This window comes from Scyliorhinus torazame, chromosome 1 (assembly GCF_047496885.1).
Source record: "Scyliorhinus torazame isolate Kashiwa2021f chromosome 1, sScyTor2.1, whole genome shotgun sequence".
Lineage (NCBI taxonomy): Eukaryota > Metazoa > Chordata > Chondrichthyes > Carcharhiniformes > Scyliorhinidae > Scyliorhinus > Scyliorhinus torazame.
The window spans coordinates 111,911,360-111,934,558 of record NC_092707.1 but is presented as its reverse complement, the minus strand read 5'-3'; the positions used below and the strand labels follow the sequence as shown (position 1 = coordinate 111,934,558).

At 47.2% G+C, this 23,199-nt stretch overlaps 1 protein-coding gene across 2 annotated transcripts in view; it reads right to left on the bottom strand.

The window, feature by feature from the left end:
• Positions 1-23,199, bottom strand: part of mycbp (MYC binding protein) — a 49,497-nt gene that overhangs the window by 4,107 nt on the left and 22,191 nt on the right. Inside the window, exons 3-5 of one of the 2 annotated variants that reach the window (XM_072499869.1) lie at positions 15,983-16,031; positions 10,909-11,038; positions 5,274-5,426 (exon numbers count right to left, since the gene is read on the bottom strand). In XM_072499869.1, the coding sequence (XP_072355970.1) occupies positions 5,289-5,426; positions 10,909-11,038; positions 15,983-16,031 (317 nt within the window). In that variant the 3' untranslated portion in view covers positions 5,274-5,288. Of the gene's footprint in view, positions 1-5,273; positions 5,427-10,908; positions 11,039-15,982; positions 16,032-23,199 lie in introns of those variants that run through there. The other variant, XM_072499874.1, reaches the window with a different exon arrangement.

The following is a 23,199-nucleotide window of genomic DNA, read 5'->3' as shown; positions in this document are numbered from 1 at the left end:
CACCCCACTGGCTGGATATTCGGTTCAGTACGGGACGAGAGCAGAGGCCGGGGTGGAGGTTGTTGGCGGATGGAGGTTTTTGTGATCAGGTGCAGTTGGCGATTAGGGATTGTGTGGAGTTCAATCAGAATGGGGACATGTCGGCAGGCATTTTTTGGGAAGCACTGAAGGCAGTGGTCCGGGGAGAAATTCTCATTTACGGTTCATGCGAATAAGGAAAGGAGGGCAGAACATGACCGTCTAGTGAGTGAGATAGTGGAGGTGGACAGGGAATATTCGAGGGTGCCCACCGTGGAGGGATTGGCGAGGAGGAAAACATTGCTGGGGCAATTTGACAGGCTGACAATGGGGAGGGCGGTGGGGCAACTGCCTAGGGCAAGAGGGGTGCAATACGAGTATGGGGAGAAGGCGAGCCGCATGCTGGCGCACCAGCTGCGGAGGCAGGCTGCGTCCAGAGAAATATTGAAGATCCGGACTGGGGCTGGGGATATGGTGTCAGAGCCAGGGAAGATAAATGAGTCATTTAGAGAGTATTACCAGGGACTTTATGAGACAGACCCAGGAGGAGAGGAGGGGGAATTTGTGTGGTTTCTGGACGAGCTGGAATTTCCCCAGGTGGAGGAAGCAAAGAGGCAGGCGTTGGGAGGAGCCCTTGGGGCTGAGGGAGATGCTGGATAGTATCAAGGGGTATGAAGTCGGGGAAGGCCCCTGGACCGGATGGGTACCCGGCAGAATTTTATAAGGAATTTGCGGCGGACCTGGCACCACATCTGTTGGGGGCGTTTAATGAAGCACTGGAGAAGGGGGAGTTGCCGGAGACGATGAAGCAGGCAGTAATCACACTAATCTCAAAAAAAGAGACGAATCCGGTGGAATGTGGGTCATATAGACCCATATCACTATTGAACACGGATGTGAAAGTATTGGCTCAGTTGTTGGTGGGGAGGATTGTGTCCTGGGGTGGTTGCAGAAGATCAAACAGGCTTCGTGAAGGGCAGGCAGCTCGCGAGTAATACAAGACGGCTATTGAATGTGGTGATGAATCCGTCGAGAGCTTTAGTACCAGAGGTGGTGATGTCCATGAACGCGGAGAAAGCATTTGATCGGGTGGAGTGCAGTACTTGTTTGAAGTTTTGGAAAGGTTTGGGATTGGGACGAGATTTGTGGCATGGGTGCGGTTGCTGTATGTGGCGTCAAGAGCGAGGGTGAGGACGAATGATATGAGCTCACGAAGCTTTGACTTACATAGGGCTGGCCATAGAGCCATTGGCGATGGCTCTCAGGGGGTCGACAGAGTGGCAGGGGATAATGAGGGGACAGAGGGAGCATCGGATGTCACTCTATGCCGATGACCTCTTGCTGTATGTTTCTGATGCGTTGGAGAGTATGGGAAGGATTATGGGTCTGTTGGGGATGTTTGGAGGGTTCTCGGGATACAAGCTGAATGTAGGGAAAAGCAAGGTATTCCCGGTGAATGAGCTGGCACTGCGGGCTAATTTAGGGGGGGATGCCATTTACGGTAGCGAGGGATAGGTTTAGGTATTTGGGGATTCAGGTAGCGAGGGAATGGATGGGGATTCAGGTAGCGAGGGAATGGATGGGGCTCCATAAGTGGAACTTAACGAAGCTGGTGGAGGAGGCCAGGGAGGATCTTAAGAGGTGGGATACACTGCACTTAACATTGGCGGGGAGGGTCCAAGTGGTGAAAATGAATATTCTGCCGAGGTTCTTGTTTATCTTTCAGGCTCTCCCGATCTTTATACCAAAGGCCTTTTTTCGGAAAGTGGACACAATCATCTCTGACTTTGTATGGGCGGGGAAGGTGCCGAGGGTGAGGAGGACCCTGCTACAGAGGCAGAGGCAGCAGAGGGGGGGGGGGGGGGGGGGGTTGGCGTTGTCAAACTTGCTTCATTATTATTGGGTGGCGAATGTGGACCAGTTGCGACGGTGGTGGGAAGGAGAAGGGGTAGAGTGGGTTAGAATGGAGGAGGAATATTGTAAGGGGTCTAGTTTAAGGGCGATGGTGACGGCAGCATTGCCAATGGCTCCGAGTAGGTATTCAGGGAGCCCAGTGGTGCAGTCCACAGTGAAGATATGGAATCAGCTGAGGAGACATTTTAGGGTGGAAGGGATGTCGGTGCTAATGCCGCTGTGCGAGAATCATGGGTTTGAGCCGGGGGGATGGATAGTGTATACAGGAGGTGGAGGGAAGTGGGACTGGTCAAGGTGAGGGATTTGTATTTGGAAGAAGAGTTCGCCAGTCTGAAGAAGCTAAGGGAGAGGGTAGAGCTGCCGAGGGGTAGTGAGTTCAGGTATCTACAGGTTAGGGACTTTGCATGAAAGATCTGGAAGGGGTTCCCTAGATTGCCAGGATACACCCTGCTGGAGCGACTGCTGCTTCCAGATGTGGAAGGGGAGGGAAGAATTGGGGATTGTAGCCATGTAAAATGGCTGCGTTCCGATTAATCTGGCCAAAACCCAGTTTAAAACGGCTAACCCGAAAAACTGCTGGGAAAAGCAGCCAAGAAGACACAAGCAGGCAGCTGCAGACAGTATTGCATATTCGGCTCTGGGGAAGTTAGCCCAGATCGATACTCAGGGCTATCAACAGCCCATCAACCCAGGTATTCACAGTTGCATTCAGGACTGTTTGCAACCAATCTATTCAGACATCCAGTTAAATCGGCTATCCCCGGGAACAATTGCAACATATTAGCAATTGAATACCGGGCCAGACCTGTCGGCGCCTGCAGTGGCCAAAACAAAGACAGGTGAGCGACCACCCCCCGATCGAGGAATCGCCTCACCATTGGACACATCGACCCCAGAGATTGGGGACAGAATCCAATCACTTGGGACTCAGGGTCAAGGGCCGCCCCGGGAGGCGGGAAGCCCCTGGGCCCTATAAAAGTGAAGGTCCCAGTTCGGATCTCTCTCTCTCTCTTCGCCTGCTCGAGACCCTTCGCAAGACCAGCCACCGGCAAGTGTAAGTTTGAATCCAGCGATCGCTATCCGGTAGAGACATCTAGCCACCACCTATAGCAGCCTTTTGAATCCCGCGGGCCAGATTTGATTGGACAAGTCATTCGTTTCCCTGACCTGGTGGGCTCTTCCTAAGTTAAGTATTGGCCAGTAGTGATAGGTTTATTATATAAATAGTAGTATTAGGGTATTAGTATTGCTTGTTGTATATAATAAATGACCGTTGTTTTAATCCTTACTAAGCGGTGTGCTGTGTTATTAATCATAACCTGAACTTGAACCACGTGGCGGTATCATAAAGATACCTGGCGACTCATGAGCAAAGGTGACCTAAACAGAGCAAATAGACTAAGGTTAAAAAGAGCAACAGGATATATATAAGTGGCTGGGGGAGCAGGGAGGCGAGCGGGTGGTGAAGATCAAGGGAAGCGGAGTTGGGAATGGAGATCAATTGGGGAGTATGGAGTGGGGCACTGCGAAGGGTAAACGGGACCTCCTCTTGTGCAAGGATGAGCCTGATGCAGTTTAAGGTGGTGCACAGGGTGCATGTGACTCGGGCGAGAATGAGTGGGTTCTTTCAGCGGGTAGCAGGTGAGTGTGTGATGTGTGGTCGGGGGCCAACGAATCATGCGCACATGTTTTGGGGTTGTGAAAAATTGGGAAGATTATGGGCGGGAGTGTTCGAGGTCTTAGCCAGGATAGTGGAGGAGGGAGTGGACCCGGACCCTTTGGTGGCAATATTTGAGGTTTCAGAGAAGCCGGAGCTCATGGAGAGGAGGAAGGCCGATGTCTTGGCCTTCACCTCGCTGATTGCACGGCGACGAATTTTGCTGGAGTGCGGTCGGCATCGCCACTGGGGGTAGCAGCATGGTTGGGTGACCTGTATGACTTCCTGCGGTTAGAGAAGATAAAGTATGAGTTAAGGGGCTCAGCAGGGGAGTTTGAGAAAAGGCGGGGGATGTTTGTGACCGTGTTTTAAAAGCTGCTCATCGTTTGGGGGGGGGGGGGGGGGGGGGGTTGGATGATGGGGAGGGGGGTGAAAAAGGAGAAAAATCAGTACAAACTGTATAGTTGATTGTTGGGAAGAATGTTTCCCGGGCTGTTTATTTGCTTTAACCCACTTTGATACAAGTTTGAATAAAATGCGTTTCTTTTTTTAAAAGGGATAGGGAGAGCCTAGGCCATGAAGGGATCTGGATACAAGTTTGAAAATTCTAAAACAGAAGCGTTATTGGACCAGGACCCAATGTATGTCAGCGAGCAAAGAGGTGATGGGTAGTCTGGACTTGGATATAGACAGCAGAGTTTAGGTGATCAAGTTTTGTGAGGATGGCCAGGAGAGAATTGGAATAAACACTGAGAATGCTGGAAATATTCAGCTCTGGTAGCATTTGCAGGGACAGAAGGAGAGTTAACGACCTAAAAAATCGTTTCCCTTCACAAATGTCGCTAAACTTGCCAAGTTTTGTATTTATTTCAGCTTATTTTGCTTTTGGAGAATTGGAAGTCAAATCTGGAGGTAACAATAGCATAAGTGAGAATTTCAGCAGAGTTGAGGCAGGGTGAAAAGAGCAATGTTCTGGACGTGAAAATATAACAAAAATAATATGCTGCCAGATAACTTAGCTGAGCGTCATATTTGACATAGATTGCAAAGTTTCGTTCAGCCTCAGCGTGGCTAGGGAGGTAGAGTGGGTAGCCAGGGAGATGGATGGAGTTGGAGGGTGACATGGTAGTCCAGTGGTTAGCACAGTAACTTAATTTGAAGCCTACTTGTGACGATAAGCGATTTTCATTTCATTATTAGCTGGGAAAGGGGAATGTTCCTTTTTGTAGTTTAAAATAGATGTTGCTGACAAATTTCTTTTACAATTTGTTGACTACTGAGATCATAAATTGTTAAGGGCAGCACGGTAGCACAGTGGTTAACAGTTGCTTCTCAGCACCAGGGACCCTGGCTCAATTCCTGGCTTTGGTGACTGTGCGAAGTCTGCACGTTCTCCCCGAGTCTGAGTGGGTTTCCTCCCACAAGTCCTGCTTGTTAGGTGAATTAATGCTCGTTAGGTGAATTAGACATTCTGAATTCTCCCTCAGTGTACCCGAACAGGCACCAGAGTGTGGCGACTAGGGGATTTTCACAGTAACTTCATTGCAATGTTAATGTAAGCCTGCTTGTGACACTAATAAAGATTATTAATATTGGTGGCCAGGGAGATGGATGGAGTTGGTGGCAAGGGAACAGAATTTGTGGATGGACAAAGACAATGGCTTTGTTCTTCCCATATCTAATTGGAAGAAATTGTGACTTAGCCTGGACTGAGTGTCTGAAAAGACAGTGAAGAGATAGTGGAAGTGAAATTGACCTGGGTGTTATCAGGGTACATGTTGAATCTTCGGATGTCCCTCGTCTTTTCTTTTTCAGTTCTCTGCACTTTCTGAATTCCCTTAAAGTGAAGGAGAGGTAGATAGAATAATATAAAAGATAAAGTGGCAGATGGAATTTAACACAGAGAAGTGTGAGGTCATGCATTTAGGGAGTTCACAATAAATGAGAATATACCAAGAGGGGTACATGAAGTGAAAGATCTTGGCGTACAAGTACACAGGTCCCTCAAGGCAGCAGTTCAAGTAGACAAGAATGTAAGGAAAGCATATGGAATGCTGTCCTAATGGCACGGTAGCATATAATGGATGGTAGCACAGTGGTTAGCACTGTTGCTTCACAGCTCCAGGATCCCAGGTTCGATTCCGGCTTGAGTCAGTGTCTGTGTGGAGTCTGCACGTTCTCCCTGTGGCTGCGTGGGTTTACTCCGGGTGTTCCAGTTTCCTCCCACAAGTCCTGAAAGACGTGTTGTTAGGTAATTTGGACATTCTGAATTCTCCCTCTGCGTACCCGAACAGGCGTCGGAATGTGGCGACTAGGGGCCTTTCACAGTAACTTCATTGCAGTGTTAATGTAAGCCTACTTGTGACAATAAAAGATGATTATTAATGTTGGAATTGTAGAAAACACTGGTGAGGCCACAACTGGAGTATTGTGTGCAGTTCTGGTCACCACATTACAGGAAGGATGTAATTGCTGTGGAGTGTAGACGAGGTTTACAAGCATGTTGCCAGGGCTAGAAAAGTGTAGCTCTACGAGGAGAGATTGGATATATGGGGTTATTTTCCTTAGAACAAGGAAGACGGAGGGGTGACTTAATTGAAGTGTACAAAATTATGAGGGAAAGAGTTAGAATGGACAGGATAAAATTGTTTCCCTTGGTGGAGACTTCTAGAACTAGGGGACATGGATTCAAGATAAGTGGCAGAAGGTGTAGAGAGCACACGAGGGAGAACCTTTTTTAAGCGGAGGGTAGTGGGAGTTTGGAATTCGCTGCCTAAGTTGGTGGTGGAGGCAGAGACCCCAAACTCTTTTAAAAGGTCCCTGGAACTGCACCTTAAGTGCTCCATGCTACAAGGCTATGGAATGGGTGCAGGAAGGAGAGATTAGAAAGGGCACCTGGGTGTCGTTGGGCTGTCATGGACAGGATGGGCCAAAAGGCCTCCTTCTGTGCTGTAACTTTTCTATGGATATTGATTGTGTGATATGACTAATCTAACCGATTGTTTTCATCCCTCAGATGAGCCAACTACCAGAGCCAGCCAGGAGGCTGACGACCCTCCATTGACACCGGAGCAGGTGACCATGTAAGATGCACCCCCCCCCCGTGCTCTGCACCACGTACCAGCACGGATACTGGTACTCAGTAGGCAATAGTGCATCAGCGAGGCAGGGAGTGTCCAGTGCACTGGCAATCGGAGGACTGGTGGGGCCAAGGTCCATGCTGGGCTCGAGGAAGATGATGAGCTTCTGGAATCATCAATCAGGTGGCAAATGCTGGATGTCCAGCTGGATGCACGGGGAGATCTGCCGGAATTACCCAAGAGTCTGTGTGTCATGGTCTCTGTCATGGAGGAGTCCATGGCATGAGCTCTGCATTGACACTTAGGTCCGAGTGCACTGCCTGATCCACTGAGAGTGTGGCGACTCTCAGGGAGAGGAACAGAATAAGGGATTCATGGGCCTCACACAGGCACTTACCACAGGGTCACCGTCAGTGTGGAAAGGATGCAGTATTCAGTCTCTCAAATGGTTGCACATCCTTCATTGGAATGCAGGGAGGTCAAGACACACCTCATAATGGCAGATGAACACATGGAAGGGCAGCAACTGCTCTGCTTCTTTGCCAGTTGCCTTTCCTGAAGAGTGTCCAGCCATATCACTGAGCGCACCCTCCTAGAGGATGATTGCCATGGTTATACACATCAACAGGGCACCAGTCAGCAACCTGCCTCTAAGGCCACTGTAAGTGAGGGTGGACACCTAGACATAGTACTTGCAAATGTATGCTTAAGACACACTGAGCACAGCAAAGGGTTTACACTGGAGCTTACTTTTTCTTTTCATATCACTTAATAATCCAATTGGATGTTTTTGCTTTGTTTCACGTTAATGTTATCATGATAACTGACTCACAAGCCATGAGAGTCATGTGTATTTGATTGGTGTTTGTCTCATCGATGCCCAGTTAGAGACGTTGAGGTGAACTTTATAATTTAAAAAAAAAATTTAGAATATCTTATAATTTGTTTTCCAATAAAGAGGCAATTTAGCGTGGCCAATCCACCTAACCTGCACATCTTTGGGTTGTGGGGGGGTGAAACCCATGCAGACACAGGGAGAATGTGCAAACTCCACATGGGCAGTGACCCAGGGCCAGTGTCGCACCTGGGTCCTCAGCGCCGTAGGCAGCTGTGCTAACCACTGCACCACCGTGCCGCCTCCTGCAAACCTTATAACTAAGGCTGTGATGCCGCATTGGGTTCATGGCTTGGTTGTGTGTGAATTGTTTGGTATCGAGGTGGTGCCCATGGACTCTGTAGGAAGGCAGAGTATGCCAGGCTAGCTGAAAAGCAGTGTTGAATCAACGCCTCTCAGGTGTCCCCGCCTTAAGGTTCTTAATTTCAGCCTTTTCATCCTTGCCTTCTAGATGCCAGAGTTCTTCCTCAGGATTGTCGTTGGTTCCCTCCTCTAAGATAGGTGCACCTGCTTCAGCGTCTTCCTGATCCAGTGGATCCCTCCCTCAAGACAGCAAAATTCTGAAGAGCAACGCTGACAACAAAGTTAAGTGACACTGACTCTGGCGCATAATGCAGGGCACCCCCAGGGCGGTCCAGGCATCAGAATCTCATCTTCAGCAGGCCAATAGTCCTCCCTACACCTTCCCTTGTGGAGAAATGGCAGCAGTTGTATCTCTTCTCTATCTCTGTCCTTGGGTGCCTGAAGAGGAGTCCTCAGCCACCTTTTCAAAGGAGAACCCTGGTCACCAATCACCCTTCCGTCGAGGTGAGTCGGAGCCATGAACAGTCTTGGCACTTGAGTGGCATAGAATGTAGGCATCGTCTGAGCTGCTGGGGCACCTTGCACAGACGTGTAGAACCTGAGTCTTCTGGTCACAAACTATCTGAACATTGATTGAGTGAATCACCTTCCTGTTGACAAAGGCATCTGACTGGCTGACTGTCATTTTGATGTGCAATGGGTGCAATCTATGGCAACCTGGATGCGAGGGAAAATTGCAATGGCAGCAAAGCCTCTGGCTTACTCAGCCTGGTTGACTTGATCTGTCCCAAAATGAATGAATGTTCTCACCCATCTGAACAGAACATCAGTCACCAGCCTGACACAACTGTGTGCAGCTGACTAGGAGATTCCACAAAGATCACCCACAGAGCCCTGGAAAGATCCATAGGTATAAAGAGTTAGTGCCACAATGACCTTGAGAGCCATGAGCGCTGGGTGTCCCCCCACACAATTGGATGCCACCTTCGGCCCAGTCATCTGGCAGGTGGTCATTATGGCTTCCCTTAAAAGTCGTAGCCTCCTGCGGCACTGGACCTCAGTCATGTTAATGTAGTTCACTCCCTGTACACCCTAGGGAGTGGCTTCTTCTGCAGGGAGGTCCTCCTTGCCCTCTCTGCTGGCCCAGAGCAACCTGTGCCTGCGCCTCTGGTCCAATACGCCTGCGACCACCTGGCCTCCTCTCTTTGTCCCCTGTCCTTCTCCCCAGAGATGCTCCCTGCTGAGGAAACAATACCTATCTGCAGGTATCTAGATGGGGCTGACACATGCACAGAGGGCAATTCAACTCTCCAATGTCAGAAGAATGCAATGTCCTGAAAGCTCCAGACTAGATGTTCAACCCTCCAAAGATTACAGAAAAGACGGTCAAAACGCCCCCAAACCAAACCCTCACCAGACTCCCAAAAACTCCTAACTCCTCAGTCTGCCTTTGCTCCAGCCCCCTTCCACCCTGCCCTTGGAAGAGAAAGCCCAGGCCGCTTGCTTGGGTTGCCCATGCGTCGTCAACCTAAAAGAAATCACATGAGCAACGCAATATTCTGGTCAATTGCAGAATTAATCTTCTCAACTGGCTCTATAATTGTTGGCGGGCGCACGGATCTGCGAGTGCATGATGACGTTAGGATGCGTGCCTGATGTCTTCACGCACAATTTCATGTGCCTTTGAGTCGGGTGTGCGGACCACAGAAGATTTTGCCCCACGTCTCCAGCCCAACAAGGTCTAATTTAGGCAGCGGCCTAGCACAGGCACATCAGAAAATTGCAGGGCAAAGCTACAACAGAACAATGTTTAGAATATAGGGGAAAGGAGTTTAGGAATAAATTGAACCTATTGCTTTGAAGAGAAAGGTGGAACACCCAATGCTAATGCACTGTGGATGACAAGGAAATTAAAGTTATAAAACACAAAAAGGAGGCTTATGATAAATATCAAGATTCAGTTAATAGCCTGGAAAGTATAGCAAGGAATTAAAAAGTTAATACAGAATGCAGAGAGATTTTGAGAAAAGATGAGCAAATTGTACATCACAACATTTTGTAAACATATAGGAGCTTGGTACTTAGTGTTACACGAGGGAGATATTTGGAAATTGGGTCCAGAAATGAGATCGTAGATGTAGCAGGCAATTTAGGGGTCAAACCGACAGAGGAAAAATACTGCTAGCACGGAGTCAGAGGGATACGCAGACACCTGGCTGAGTTACATTGTCCCAGAATTAAACCTATTAGTGGGAATACAGGATGTCCCCAGATCCATTGTTCTTCGGGACACTCCTATCTGACCAGCTATTAGCCTATTACAGAGTCTGATGGCCTATTTGTCCATCAATGGGAGGTTGGTTAGTGCATATCAATATCATGGCTCTGTTCTTTGTATAAATGGGAAATGGAAATCAAACAGTTAAGATAATGATGATAGGTTCAAGTCTGGGAACCCCAGAAAACTTTTGTTTGAGGGGCTGAACGGAGCTTAGAGAGAAAGCGAGAGAGAAAGAAAAAGAATTCTGTTTTGAACAGGTACAGGAAGAAGGCTTTGGAAATCGACCAAGAGAGGTTATGAAAGTTGCCAATGAGGCAGGCTTTGGAAAACAGCAGAAAAATTGCTTTAGCAAATTGCTTTGTAAATGCAAATATTGTCTTTGCCTGTCTGTGTAAGTGGCGTGAGAGCTGCATGTTCTGTTAAAGGGCTATTTAATGGGAACTAGTGTGTTAAGCTCAAGAAACTCCATGTAATCAGTTATTGTTAGGGTTGAAGTTTACAAGTTTAAATATTTTCTTTTGTTTTAATAAAGTTTGTTTATAAAATAACCAAGCTCTATTTCATATATCATCACTCCTGGAATGAATCGATCTTTCCTCAATGTCTTAAAAAGTTATGGATATGGTCCAGTCTCTTAGCCACTGCTGAGAGCTGACCAGGCGTCTGTAACATGCCTATCGAACGTGCTCTGCCATTCACAGGCTATCCCACAGACTGAGAGATATTATCAGTCAGCATGCCAGAGAACATGGTGCATTACCTTAGCTTTTAAATCCTTATTTTCCTCCAGCAGTAATTCGTATTTCTGCCTCAGTTCTATCACTTCAAGTCGTAGTGTTTCTACATCTGCAGTCTCAGGGCCTGCTGTTCCCAAATGCTGTTTCAAAAAACTAATACAGATATTAAGGAAAAAAAAAAGCACTTTAAATACAGGGAGAATTGTCACGCCAGCGTGCCAGCTATATAGAACTGAAGACAAAAATAGGATTTATGGAGCCAGCCTTCTATGGTAGACTCAGCAGTCTGATAAATAATTTTAGCCACTCTACAATACCACAAGAAACTGTTAATGGAATGAGGCAATAGAACCAGCGCTGGAGTTGCAGTTGCTTGAGTCTTCCAAAATTTACATTCAGCCCCTCCATCACGGTGCAAAATGGCAGTTCAAGCCTTTCTATAGATACATCACTAGTCCGTAATGAGGCACTCTAAATTAATAGAGACAAGATTTGAATAGTGACAATAAAGGGGACACTGACAAAAGGCAATATACAGGAGTAAGGAGCAAAATCATAAAACAGTTAGCAAGGCAAACGGAAACCACAAAATTAAGTAATGGAATATAAAATGAAATAGTAAACTAGCCCTGATTATTTATTTCACTCAAGTTCTATTCAATTTCCTTTTGAAAAGACTGATCGTCTCTCTTCTCTCCACACTCATAGGCAACGGGTTCCAGGTCATTCCCACTCACTGGGAAATAACTTATTCTTCACATTTCCCCAACATGTCTTTCCCAAAACCTTAAATCTAAGCTCTCTACTCACTGTGTAATCAACCAATAGGAACAGCTTTTCTTTGTTCCCCTCATCAGTTTTGTGCACCTCTACCAAATCTCCCCTCAACCGCCTTTGCTGTACTTTAGTTGTGGCCTAACCAGAGCTTATAAAAGATTCAGCATCACTTATCCATTTTGTACTTGATACTTTTATTATGAAGCCCAAGATCCAATAAGCTTTGCTAATTAGTCTCAATGTGTTTTACTGCTTTCAAAGATGTATGCGACTGAGCCCCCAGATCCCTACAGGGAGGAGATAGCAGATGCTCGGAGGATGATTCTCCAGTCCTCACCAGATACAGGGGAGGTACCAGAGGACTTGAGAAATGCAAATGTGGTTCCATTGTTTAAAGGAGGGTTTGTAGGAAATTTTAAAAAATAAAAAAATTTAGAGGATCAATCCACCTAACCTGCACATCTTTGGGTTGTGGGGGCGAAACCTACGGAAACACGGGAGAATGTGCAAACTCCACACGGATAATGACCCGGGATCAAACCCGGGTTCTCGGCGCCGCTTTGTTATGCTCTTGACGTAGCATAAGCTGCTTCCTTGATGTGCACTCTGATAAAGGAAGGTTCAGACTTGGAGATAGCTTCAACACATTTATTACTGTTAACGATTCTCCTGCTTGGATTTGACTCTCCTGTTAACCCTGCTATAGCTACTCAGACTGATGAACCAGTCTGCTACAATCCACGTGGTGGGTGTGATGTTCAATCAACCCTGTGTCTGTACTCACCGAGTGTCTCCACTGGAAAGAGGAAGATCATGTGTGTTGTGTCCTTATATATGGGTTGGCGTAATGCCCCCCTGTGGTAGTGTCACCTGTGTGTGTATCTTGAATGCCCATTGGTCGTGTCCTATCTTACTGACCTATTGGTTGAATGTCTGTGTCATGTCTCTGGTGCTCCCTCTAGTGTCTAGCTAGGTGTAGTGTATGTACATTAACCCTTTGTGTACTTAGTGATATATATCACCACACTCCACATGGACAGTGACCCGGGGCCGGGATCAAACCCGGGTCCTCGGCGCCGTGGGGATCGAAGGAAATGCCAAATTATAATCCAGCTCATTTTACATCGGTGGTGAGAAAATTAGCAGAATCAATCCTGAGAGATGGGATTAACTGTCACATCGAAAGGCATGGACTAATCAGGGGTAGTCAGCATGGATTTGTTAAAAGGTCTTGCCTCACAGATTTGATTGAATTTTTTGAGGAAGTGACAAGAAGGGTTGAAGGTAGTGTATGTTGTGAACATGGATTTTAGCAAGTCGTTTGACAAGGTCCCACATAAGACCATAAGACATAGGAGCAGAATTAGGTCCATCGAGTCTGCTCCACCATTCAATCATGGCTTATATGTTTCTCATTCCCATTCTCTTGCCTTCTCCCCATAACCCCTGATCCCCTTATTAATCAAGAACATATCTATCTCTGTCTTAAACATCCTCTTCACATCTACACTATACCTCTCAGTATCCTGTAAGTTTCAATAAGATTCCCCCTCATCCTTCTAAACTCCAACGAGTACAGGCCTAGAGTCCTCAACCACTGCTCATACGACATGCTCTTCATTCCTTATACAGCCACAGAAGTACATCCCTGCCTTTGTATTCTAGCCCTCTTGACAAGAATGCTAACATTGTGACTGAACCTGCATATTAACATGGCTGATGACATGAGGAAGAACCTTTTTACGGAGAGAGTAATGGGAGTCTTGAATTCGCTGCCCGAGTTGGTGGTGGAGGCACAGACCCCAAACTCTTTTTAAAAGATACCTGGATCTGCACCTTAAGTGCTGTAAGATACAGGGTTATGGACCGGTGCAGGAAGGTGGGATTAGGAAGGGCACCTGGGTGTCCTCAGGCTGGCATGGATAAGATGGGCCAAATGGCCTGCTTCTGTGCTGTGACTTCTCTATGATTCTATGACAGCACCATTAAACCTATATTGTTGCTCCCTATTTATTCCACCAAGGGCCATCACCTCACTCTCTATTTCGCTGCAGTTAGAATGACTTTCACTTCAACTTATTTCTATTTTCTTTCATGATCTACTCTGCTTAATTTTACCCATATCACTATTCTGCCCTACAGCCTTGTTATTTCATATTATTTTTGACTTCACTCCTCCCTGAATTGTTCTACTTTTGAAAGTCAACAGCAGTTTGCAAGCCTATACGACGCAGGCATCGGGTGAAGCATACGGAGTGTAGTACTACTCAGTAGAGAAGATGCGTGGAGAGGTCAGTTCAGTCCATAAGAGGGTCATTCAGGAGTCTGGTAACAGGGGGAAGAAGCTGTTTTTGAATCTGTTAGTGCGTGTTCTCAGACTTTTGTATCTCCTGCCCGATGGAAGCGGTCGGAAGAGAGAATAAGCTGGGTGGGAAAGGTCTTTGATTATGCTGCCCGCTTTCCCAAGGCAGCGGGAGGTGTAGACAAAGTCAGGTGGGTTTGCGTGATGGACTGGGCTGTGTTCACGACTCTCTTTAGTTTCTTACGGTCTTGGGCCGAGCAGTTGTCATACCAGGCTGTGATGCAGCCAGCTAGGATGCTTTCTATTGTGCATCTGTAGACCAACATACCATTTGCCTTCCTAACTACTTGCTTTCAAGTGACGAGTATACGAGGACACCCAGGTCCCTTTGTACATGAACATTTCCCAATCTATTACCATTTAAATAATATACTGCCATTCTGTTTCGCCATCCAAAATGGATAACTTCACATTTATCCACATAATGCTGCATCTGCCAAGTATTTCACAACTCATCCAACTTGTCTAAGTTGACATGAAGCCTCTTAACATCCTCCCCATCACTCACATTTCCACCTATTCTCATGTCATCAGCAAACTTGGAAATATTACATTTGGTTCCCTCATCTATTGATGTATATTGTGCACCAATCCCTGCGAGACCCCATTAGTCACCGCATGCCACTTCGAAAAAGATCTATTTATTCCTAGTCTCTGTTGCCTATCTGCTAATCGATTCTCAATCCTTGCCAATATATTACCTCCAATCCCAGCTGCACACTAACCTCATATGTGGGACTTTATCAACCAGACCTTGGCTGATCTTTGATCTCAATTCGACACTCCCTGTACTATTCCCATATCCTTTAATACACAGGCATCCAGTAATTTGTCTTGAATACTCAGGCCCATCCACAGGCCCCTGGGGTAGGCAATTCTAAAACTTCACTATCCTTTAGAGAGAATAAATTTCTAATCTAAATTGCTGATCCTTTTTCTGACTGACCGTATGTTTTAGATTCCCCTGACAGGGGAAACATTTTCTCAGCATCTGTCATGTCAAGCGGCACAGTGGCAGTGCTTAGCACTGATTAGTTTCTGACCTCGGGTGACTATCTGTTTGGAGTCAGTACGTTCTCCCAGTGTCTGTGTGGGTTTCTGCCAGGTGCTCCGTTCCTCCCGAAAGATGTGCTTATTAGGTAAATTGGACATTCTGAATTCTCCTTCAGTGAACCCACAGGCGCTGGAATTTGGCGACTAGGGGATTTTCACAGTAACTTCATTGCAGTGTTTGTAAGCCTACTTGTGACACTAATAAAGATTATTTTATCCTTTTTCCTTATCCCCCATTTATTGAGTGCAAAAAAGAGGTGGAAGTTCCCCCACCCCGCCGTGAGTGTAAAAATAAACCAACACGTTTATTTTCATCTTGCTTGAATTTGCTGTGCAAGTCATTAATAAAGGATTACAGCGTCTCCAAATGTAAGGGTTTGAGAAAATACATTTATAAAAGGGGAAATCAGGACAGAAAAAAAAAAAACATCTTTCATTTACAGACGGATAGTGGGACCGTTTTAATTGACCCCCCTCCTGCCTGTACCCTCGTAGGCAGCTAAACTATTTGTCACAAAATTTAAAAACCTGACATCAGTAAAAGTGACCTTGCAGCTGTTGCGATGTCTTAAGTGTCCAACTGGTTTAGGATAGGAAATCTGCCGTTTTTACCCTGCCTGGTCTATATGTGACTCTAACCCCATACTACCATAACTGGCTCTAATTGCCCTCTGAAATAGTCTAATCCCACTCAGTGGTATTATACCAGTATACTGGTTCAAGGCCATACCAGGGACAGGGGATCAAGGATAATACATTGTGACCAAATACCAACATGTAAAGCTCAAGAATGAATAAATAAATGAATATAATCTTCATATCTTTTCAAAAACATAGCAATGTCATACCACTGTGTCACTAAAGTCCTAGAAATCAGACAAAACTTCCTGATCAATAAAGGATACTCCATTGCATTGTTGGGTTTTTCCGGCTCCTCATAGAGGGCAACCAACACTGAAAAACAAAGGTATTTCAATTCCATATATTGAATGCAAAAACCAGAAAAGCACTGAAATGCAAAATCACAATTGTACTGAACTACAATATGCCACACTACAATACACCACGTGTTCCATCCAGTACCTTTCAGGAACACAATATTCTCCTGGGTGGGACGTCAATGTATATCACTATTTTAAAAATAAATTTAGAGTACCCAATTCATTTTTTCCAATTAAGGGGCAATTTAGCGTGGCCAATCCACCTATCTTGCACAACTTTGGGTTGTGGGGGCGAAACCCACGCAAACACGGGGAGAATGTTTGCACCACCATGCTGCCCTTGTCTGTTACTATTAATAATTGCATAACAACACTACTGACCAATCTGGCCGAGTACTGAAGGACATATCTGCCAGGTGGGGTCTGCTGCAGACAGTGAGAATGCAAAGGATGAGGGGAAACCATTAGACATAGGAGCAAAACTAGACATTCGGCCCATAAGTCTGCTCCGCCATTCAATCATTCATTTTAAATTTAGCGTACCCAATTAATTTTCTCCGATTAAGGGGCAATTTAGCGTGGCCAATTCACCTACCCTGCACATCTTTGGGTTGTGGGGACAAAACCCAAGCAAACACGGGGAGAATGTGCAAACTCCACACGGACAGTGACCCAGAGCCGGGATCGAACCTGGGACCTCGGCGCCGTGAGGCGGCAGGGCTAATCCACTGCGCCACGGTGCTGCCCTTCGATCTCGGTCTTAAAGACACTCAATGATTTAGCCTCCACAACCTTCTGTGGCAATGAGTTCCACAGATTCACCGCCCTCTGGCTGAAGAAATTCCTCCACATCTCAGTTTTAAAGGATTGTCCCTTCAGTCGGAGGCTGTGGCCTCAGATTCTAGTTTTTCCTACTAGTGGAAACATTCTCTCCACGTCCACTCTTATCTAGGACACTCAATATCCTGTAAGTTAATAAGATCCCCCCTCATCCTTATAAACTCCAATGAGTACAGGCCTAGTGTCCTTTACAGCTCCTTATATGACGAGTTCTTCATTCCAGGCATCATTCTTGTGAACCTCTTATGGACTCTTTCCAAGACCAGAACATCCTTCCTTAGATACAGAGCCCATAACTGCTCACAATACTCCAAATGGGGTCTGCCAAGAGCCTTACACAGCCTCAGAAGTACAAGCTCTTGAATTCTAGCTCTCACATGTAGCCACCTGAGTTGGCCAAGTCCCGATTTAAAATGGCGAACGGCAAAGGCTGAAGGGAAATTCAGCCAACACAGGCAGAAACCAGCAGGTGCAACTTTGCTGTGTATTTAACTCTACAAAGGCCCAGACAGCATTGATACTAACAGCCATCTGCATAATAATGTTGCAACCATCTACATACTAATAAGCAATCCCCGGGAACAATAGCAACATTTGGGACAAACAAAATTAAGCCAGACTCCCCGGCGCCAGCAGGAGCCAACACAAAAGAGGTTAACGGACACCTCAAGACCGCCCATCGATCAGGGAACTGCTCCAGTGTTGGAGAAATCGAACCAAGCGATTGGAACGAAGTCCAATCACCTAGAACCAGGTACAGGGTCCGCCCCGAAAGGCGGGAAGCCCCTGGGGACTATAACGTTAAGCCCCTAAGTTCAAATTGTCCCTCTTCTTGACCGGGTCACCCAGCAACGCGAACCAACATTGACCGTGACCGGTCCAACGGCCGCCGAGAGATCGTAAGTCTTAGGTCAATGCTCGCTACGAGATAGGCGCTCCTAGCTATCAATCCGTACCAACTTCGAATCCCGCCGACTCAGAAGCCGAACGAAAGGCCATTTGTTCCCCTGACCTGGTGGGCAAGTCCAAAGTTAAGTACAAGCCTGTTAGTCGTAGTAGCTTAGACGTAGAATTTGTGCATGAGTAGCGATTACAGTGTATAATAAATGTGCTTTGAATTAAATCTTACTAATCGGTGTATTGAGTTATTGGTCATTACTCGAACTTGAACCTCGTGGCGGTATCATAAAGATACCTGGCGACTCGAGAGCAAAGGTTATAAAACAGAGCCAAGTGAACCAACCAAAAGTTAGCAACACACAATACAAATGCTAACATTACATTTGCCTTCCTAACTGCCGACTGAACCTGCATGTTAACCTTAAGCGAATCATGAACAAGGACTCCTAAGTTCCTTTGTGCTTCTGATTTCCTAAGCCTTTTCCCATTTAGAAAATAGTCCAAGCCTCCAATCTCCCTATCAAAGTGCATAACCTCACACTTTTCCACATTGTATTCCATCTGCTACTTCTTTGCGCACTCTCCTCTCCAAGTCCTTCTGCATCCCCCCTGCTTCTTCAATCCTACCTTTCCTTCTGCATATCTTTGTATCATCTGTAAACTTAACAGTGCCCTCAATTCCTTCTTCCAGACTGTTAATGTATATTGTGAAAAGTTGTGGTTCCAACACCTATCCCCTAAGCCACACCACTAGTCACTGGCTGCCATCCTGAAAAAGACCCCTTTATCCCCACTCTCTGCCTTCTGTCAGTCAGCCAATCCTCTATTCATGCCAGTATCTTACCCTGAGCACCATGGGCTCTTAAACTTATTTAACAGCCTCCTATACGGCACCTTGTCAAAGGCCTTATGGAAATCTAAATAGATCACGTCCACTGGTTCTTCTTTGTCTAACTTCCTGGTTACATCCTCAAAGAATTCTAACAGATTTGTCAGACATGACCTCCCTTTGACAAAGCCGTGCTGACACAGTCCTATATCATCATGCACTTCCAGGTACTCCGCAATCGTATCTTTAATAATGGACTTTAAGATCTTACCAATGACCAAAGTCAGACTAATAGGCCTATAATTTCCTGTCTTTTGCCTCCCTCACTTCTTAAACAGGGATGTTTAGTAACCATTTTCCAGTATTCTGGGACGCCCTCCTTGCCTCCAGTGATTCCTGAAAGATCACCACAAATGCCTCCATAATCTCCTCAGCTATCGCCTTTAGAACCCTGGGGTGTAGTCCATCCGATCCAGGTGATTTATCCACCTTCAGACCTTTCAGCTTCCCCAGAAACTTCTTCTTAGTGATAGCCACTACACTCAACTCTGCCCCCTGATTCTCCTGAAGTTCTGGTATCCCACTGGTGTCTTCCACCGTAAAGATTGATGCCAAGTAACTATTCAGTTCCTCTGCCATTTCTTTGTTTCCTATTACTACTTCGCCAGCTTCATTTTCCAGTGGTCCAAAGTCTATTCTTGCCTCTCTCTTACCTTTTTATAAAATCATGGAATTTACAGTGCAGAAAGCTAACTTTCGGCCCATCGGATCTGTACCAGCCCTTGGAAAGAGCACCCTACTTAAGCCCATGCCCCCACCCTATCCCCGTAACCCCACCTAGCCTTTGGACACTAAGAGCAATTTATCATGGCCAATCCACCCAACCTGCACATCTTTGGACTGTGGGAGGAAACCAGAGCACCTGGAAGAAACCCAGCATATATTGAAATAAACTCTTCCTATCTTCTTTTATATTACTAGCTAGCTTGCACTCATATTTCATCTTTCCCACCCTTATTGCTTTTTTAGTTGTCCTCTGCACGCTTTTAAAGGCTTCCCAATCCTCTGGCTTCCTACTAATCCTCTCCACTTTGTATGCTTTTCCTTTTGCTTTTATGCTGTCCCTGACTTTCCTCATCAGCCATGGATGTCTCGTCCTTCCCTTAGCATGTTTCATCCTCCTTGGGATGAATTTCTGTTGTGCTTCCAGAATAACCTCCAAAAACTCCTGCCATTGTTGTTCCATTGTCTTCCCTGCTAGGCTCCCCTTCCAATCAACTCTGGCCAGCTCCTCCCTCATATCTTTGCAGTTAACTTTATTCAATTGTAATACCATTACATCTGTTCCTTGCTTCTCCCTCTCAAACGGCAGGGTAAATTCTATCATATTGTGGTCACTGTCCCCTAAGGGTTCCTTCACCTTCAATTCCCTAATCAGGTCAGCCTCATTACACATCACCAAATCCAGAATTGCTTGTTCCCTAGTAGGCTCTGTCACAAGCTGCTCCAAAAGGCCATAGAACATAGAACAGTACAGCACAGAACAGGCCCTTCGGCCCTCGATGTTGTGCCGAGCTTTGTCCCAAACCAAGATCAAGCTATCCCACTCCCTGTAATTCTGGTGTGCTCCATGTGCCTATCCAATAACCGCTTGAAAGTTCCTAAGTGTCCAACTCCACTATCACAGCAGGCAGTTCATTCCACACCCTAACCACTCTCTTGAGTAAAGAACCTACCTCAGACATCCCTCCTATATCTCCCACCTCAAACCTTATAATTATGCCCCCTTGTAACAGCTACATCCACCCAAGGAAATAGTCTCTGAACGTCCACTGTATCTATCCCCCTCATCATCTTATAAACCTCTCATCCTCTTTCGCTCCAATGAGAAAAGCCCTAGCTCCCTCAACCGTTCCTCATAAGACCTACTCTCCAATCCATCTATAGTCATTCCACAAATTCCTTTTCTTGCATCCGCTACCAACCTGATTTTCCCAGTCCACCTGCATATTGAAATCCCCAATGACTATTGTAATATTGTCTTTCTTATATGCCAATTCTATCTCAGATTTATTTTCTGCCTCACATCCGGACTACTGCTAGGGGGCCTGTACATAACTCCCATCAGGGTCTTTTTTAAACTTTTCGATTCCTCAACTCTACCTACACTGATTCTATGTCTTCTGATCCTATATCGCTCCTTGCAATCGACTTAATTTCATTCCTAATTAACAATGCAACCTCGCCCCCTCTGCCTGTCCTTTCGATAGAACACATATCCTTGGATATTTAGATCCCAGCCCTGATCCCCTTGCAGCCATGTCTCTGTGATGCCCACAACACCATACCGGCCAATTTCAAATTGCGCAACAAGCTCATTTACCTTGTTCCGTATACTGCACACATTTAGGTACAGCACCCTCAGTCCTGCATTGACTGTCCCCCTTCTCATATTTGTACACTCTTTTGCTCTACCTGAAGTTAGATTTCTGCCACCTTCTATACTCTCTGTTCTATTACGTGTTCTGGAAACTTTACTAACCTCTCCTGAGCATTCAGCCCCTTTAACCAGTTTAAAGTCCTCGTCATTAACCTGCTCTTCTACTTTCTCCTTTAACTTTGATTATCTAATTCTCCCTACAACTGAACCCTTCCCCCTACTATTTAGTTTAAAGCCCTATCTACAGCCCTAGTTATGCGATTTGCCAGGTCAATGGTCCCAGCATGATTCAGATGAAGACTGTCCAACCTGAACAGGTATCCTCTTCCCCAGTACTGGTGCTACGTCCTCACCAATTTACCTGTTGAAGGAATGGGTAGATAAGGTAGTTAAGAAGACATATGGGGCTTGCCTTTATTAACCAAGGCATATAATACAAGAGCAGGGAGGTTATGATGGAGTTGTATAAAATGCTCTTTAGGCCACAGCTGGAGTACTGTGTTCGGTTCTGGTCACTACATTATAGGAAGGATGTGATTGCACTAGAGAGGGTGCAGAGAAGATTTACCAGGATGTTGCCGAGGCTGGAGCATTTCAGCTATGAAGAGAGGCTGGTTAGGCTTGGGTTATTTTCCATAGAGCAGAGAAAGCTGAGGGAGGACCAGATTGAGGTGTAAAAAATTATGAGGGCCATAGATAGGGTAGATAAGGAAGAAACATTTCAATAAACAGCGTGCCAACGGCGGGGGCGGGGGGCTCGGGGCAGGGCGCCGACGGGGGGGCTCGGAGCAGGGCGCTGACGGGGGGGGGGGGGGGGGGCCTCGGGGCAGGGAGCCGACGGGGATGGGGGTGGAGGCTCGGTGCAGGGCTCCGACAAGGGGGGGCTCGGGGCAGGGGGCCGACGGGGGGGGGGGGGGGGGGGGGGGGGGCTCGGGGCAGGGCGCCGACGGGGGAGGGCTCAGGCCTTGGGGAAGGGCGCCGATGGGGGGGGGGGGGGGCTCGGGGCAGGGCGCCGACGGGGATGGGGGGTGAAGGCTTGGTGCAGGGCTCCGACGAGGGGTGGCATGGGGCAGGGCGCCGACGGGGCAGGGGGCCGACGGGGAGGGGGGTGGTCCTCGGGGCAGGGCGCTGGGGGGGGGGGCTCGGGACAGGGCGCCGGGGGGGTGGGTGCTCGGGGCAGGGCGCCGACGGGGGTGGGGGTGGAGGCTCGGTGCAGGGCTCCGACGAGGGGGGGCTCGGGGCAGGGCGCCGACGGGGATGAGGGGTGGAGGCTCGGTGCAGGGTGCCGACGAGCGGGGTTCGGGGCAGGGCGTCGACGGGGGGGGCTTGGGGGCAGGCGCCGCCGGGGAGGGGAGGGGGGGGCTCGGGGTAGGGCGCCGCCGGGGAGGGGAGGGGGGGGGCTCGGGGCAGGGCGCCGCCGGGGAGGGGAGGGGGGGGGCTCGGGTCAGGGCGCCGACCGGGGGGGGGGGGGGGGGTGGCAAAATCTGGAACTACCTCCATGAAAGCGTGGAAGAAGCCACAACCCTCACAACATTTAAGAAGCATCTAGATGAGAAGTTTAACCACCACTGCATACAAGGCTAAAGATCAAGTGCTGAAGAACGGGATTAGAACAGATAGGTGCTTGATGGCCAGCACACATACAATGGGCCAAAGGGTCTCCTCTGTGCTCTAAAACTCCATGACGATTATCCGAGGGATTGAAAGTGGAACCGAACACTGCAATCTTTTGGGGGAACGCAGAAACTGAAGGAGACCAATTGTAGTTGAGAAATGCTGTTGGAGAAATTGATGGGATTGAAGGCTGATAAATCCCCAGGGCCTGATAATCTACAGAGTACTCAAGAAAATGGCTCGAGAAATAGTGGATGCATTGGTGTCATCTTCCAGGATTCTATCGACTTTGGAACAGTTCCTGCAGATTGGAAGGCAGCTAATGTAACCCCACTATTTAAAAAGAGAGGTAGAGAGAAAGTAGGGAATTGTAGACCAGTAAGATGGACGTCGGTCGTGGGAAAAATTCTTGAATCCATGATCAAAGGTTTTGTAGTTGATGCATTTAGAAAACAGTGGCAGGATCGGGCAGAGTCAGCATGGATTTATGAAGGGGAAATCACGCTCGACAATTCTACTGGAATTCTTTGAGAATGTAACTTGTAGAGCTGACGAGGG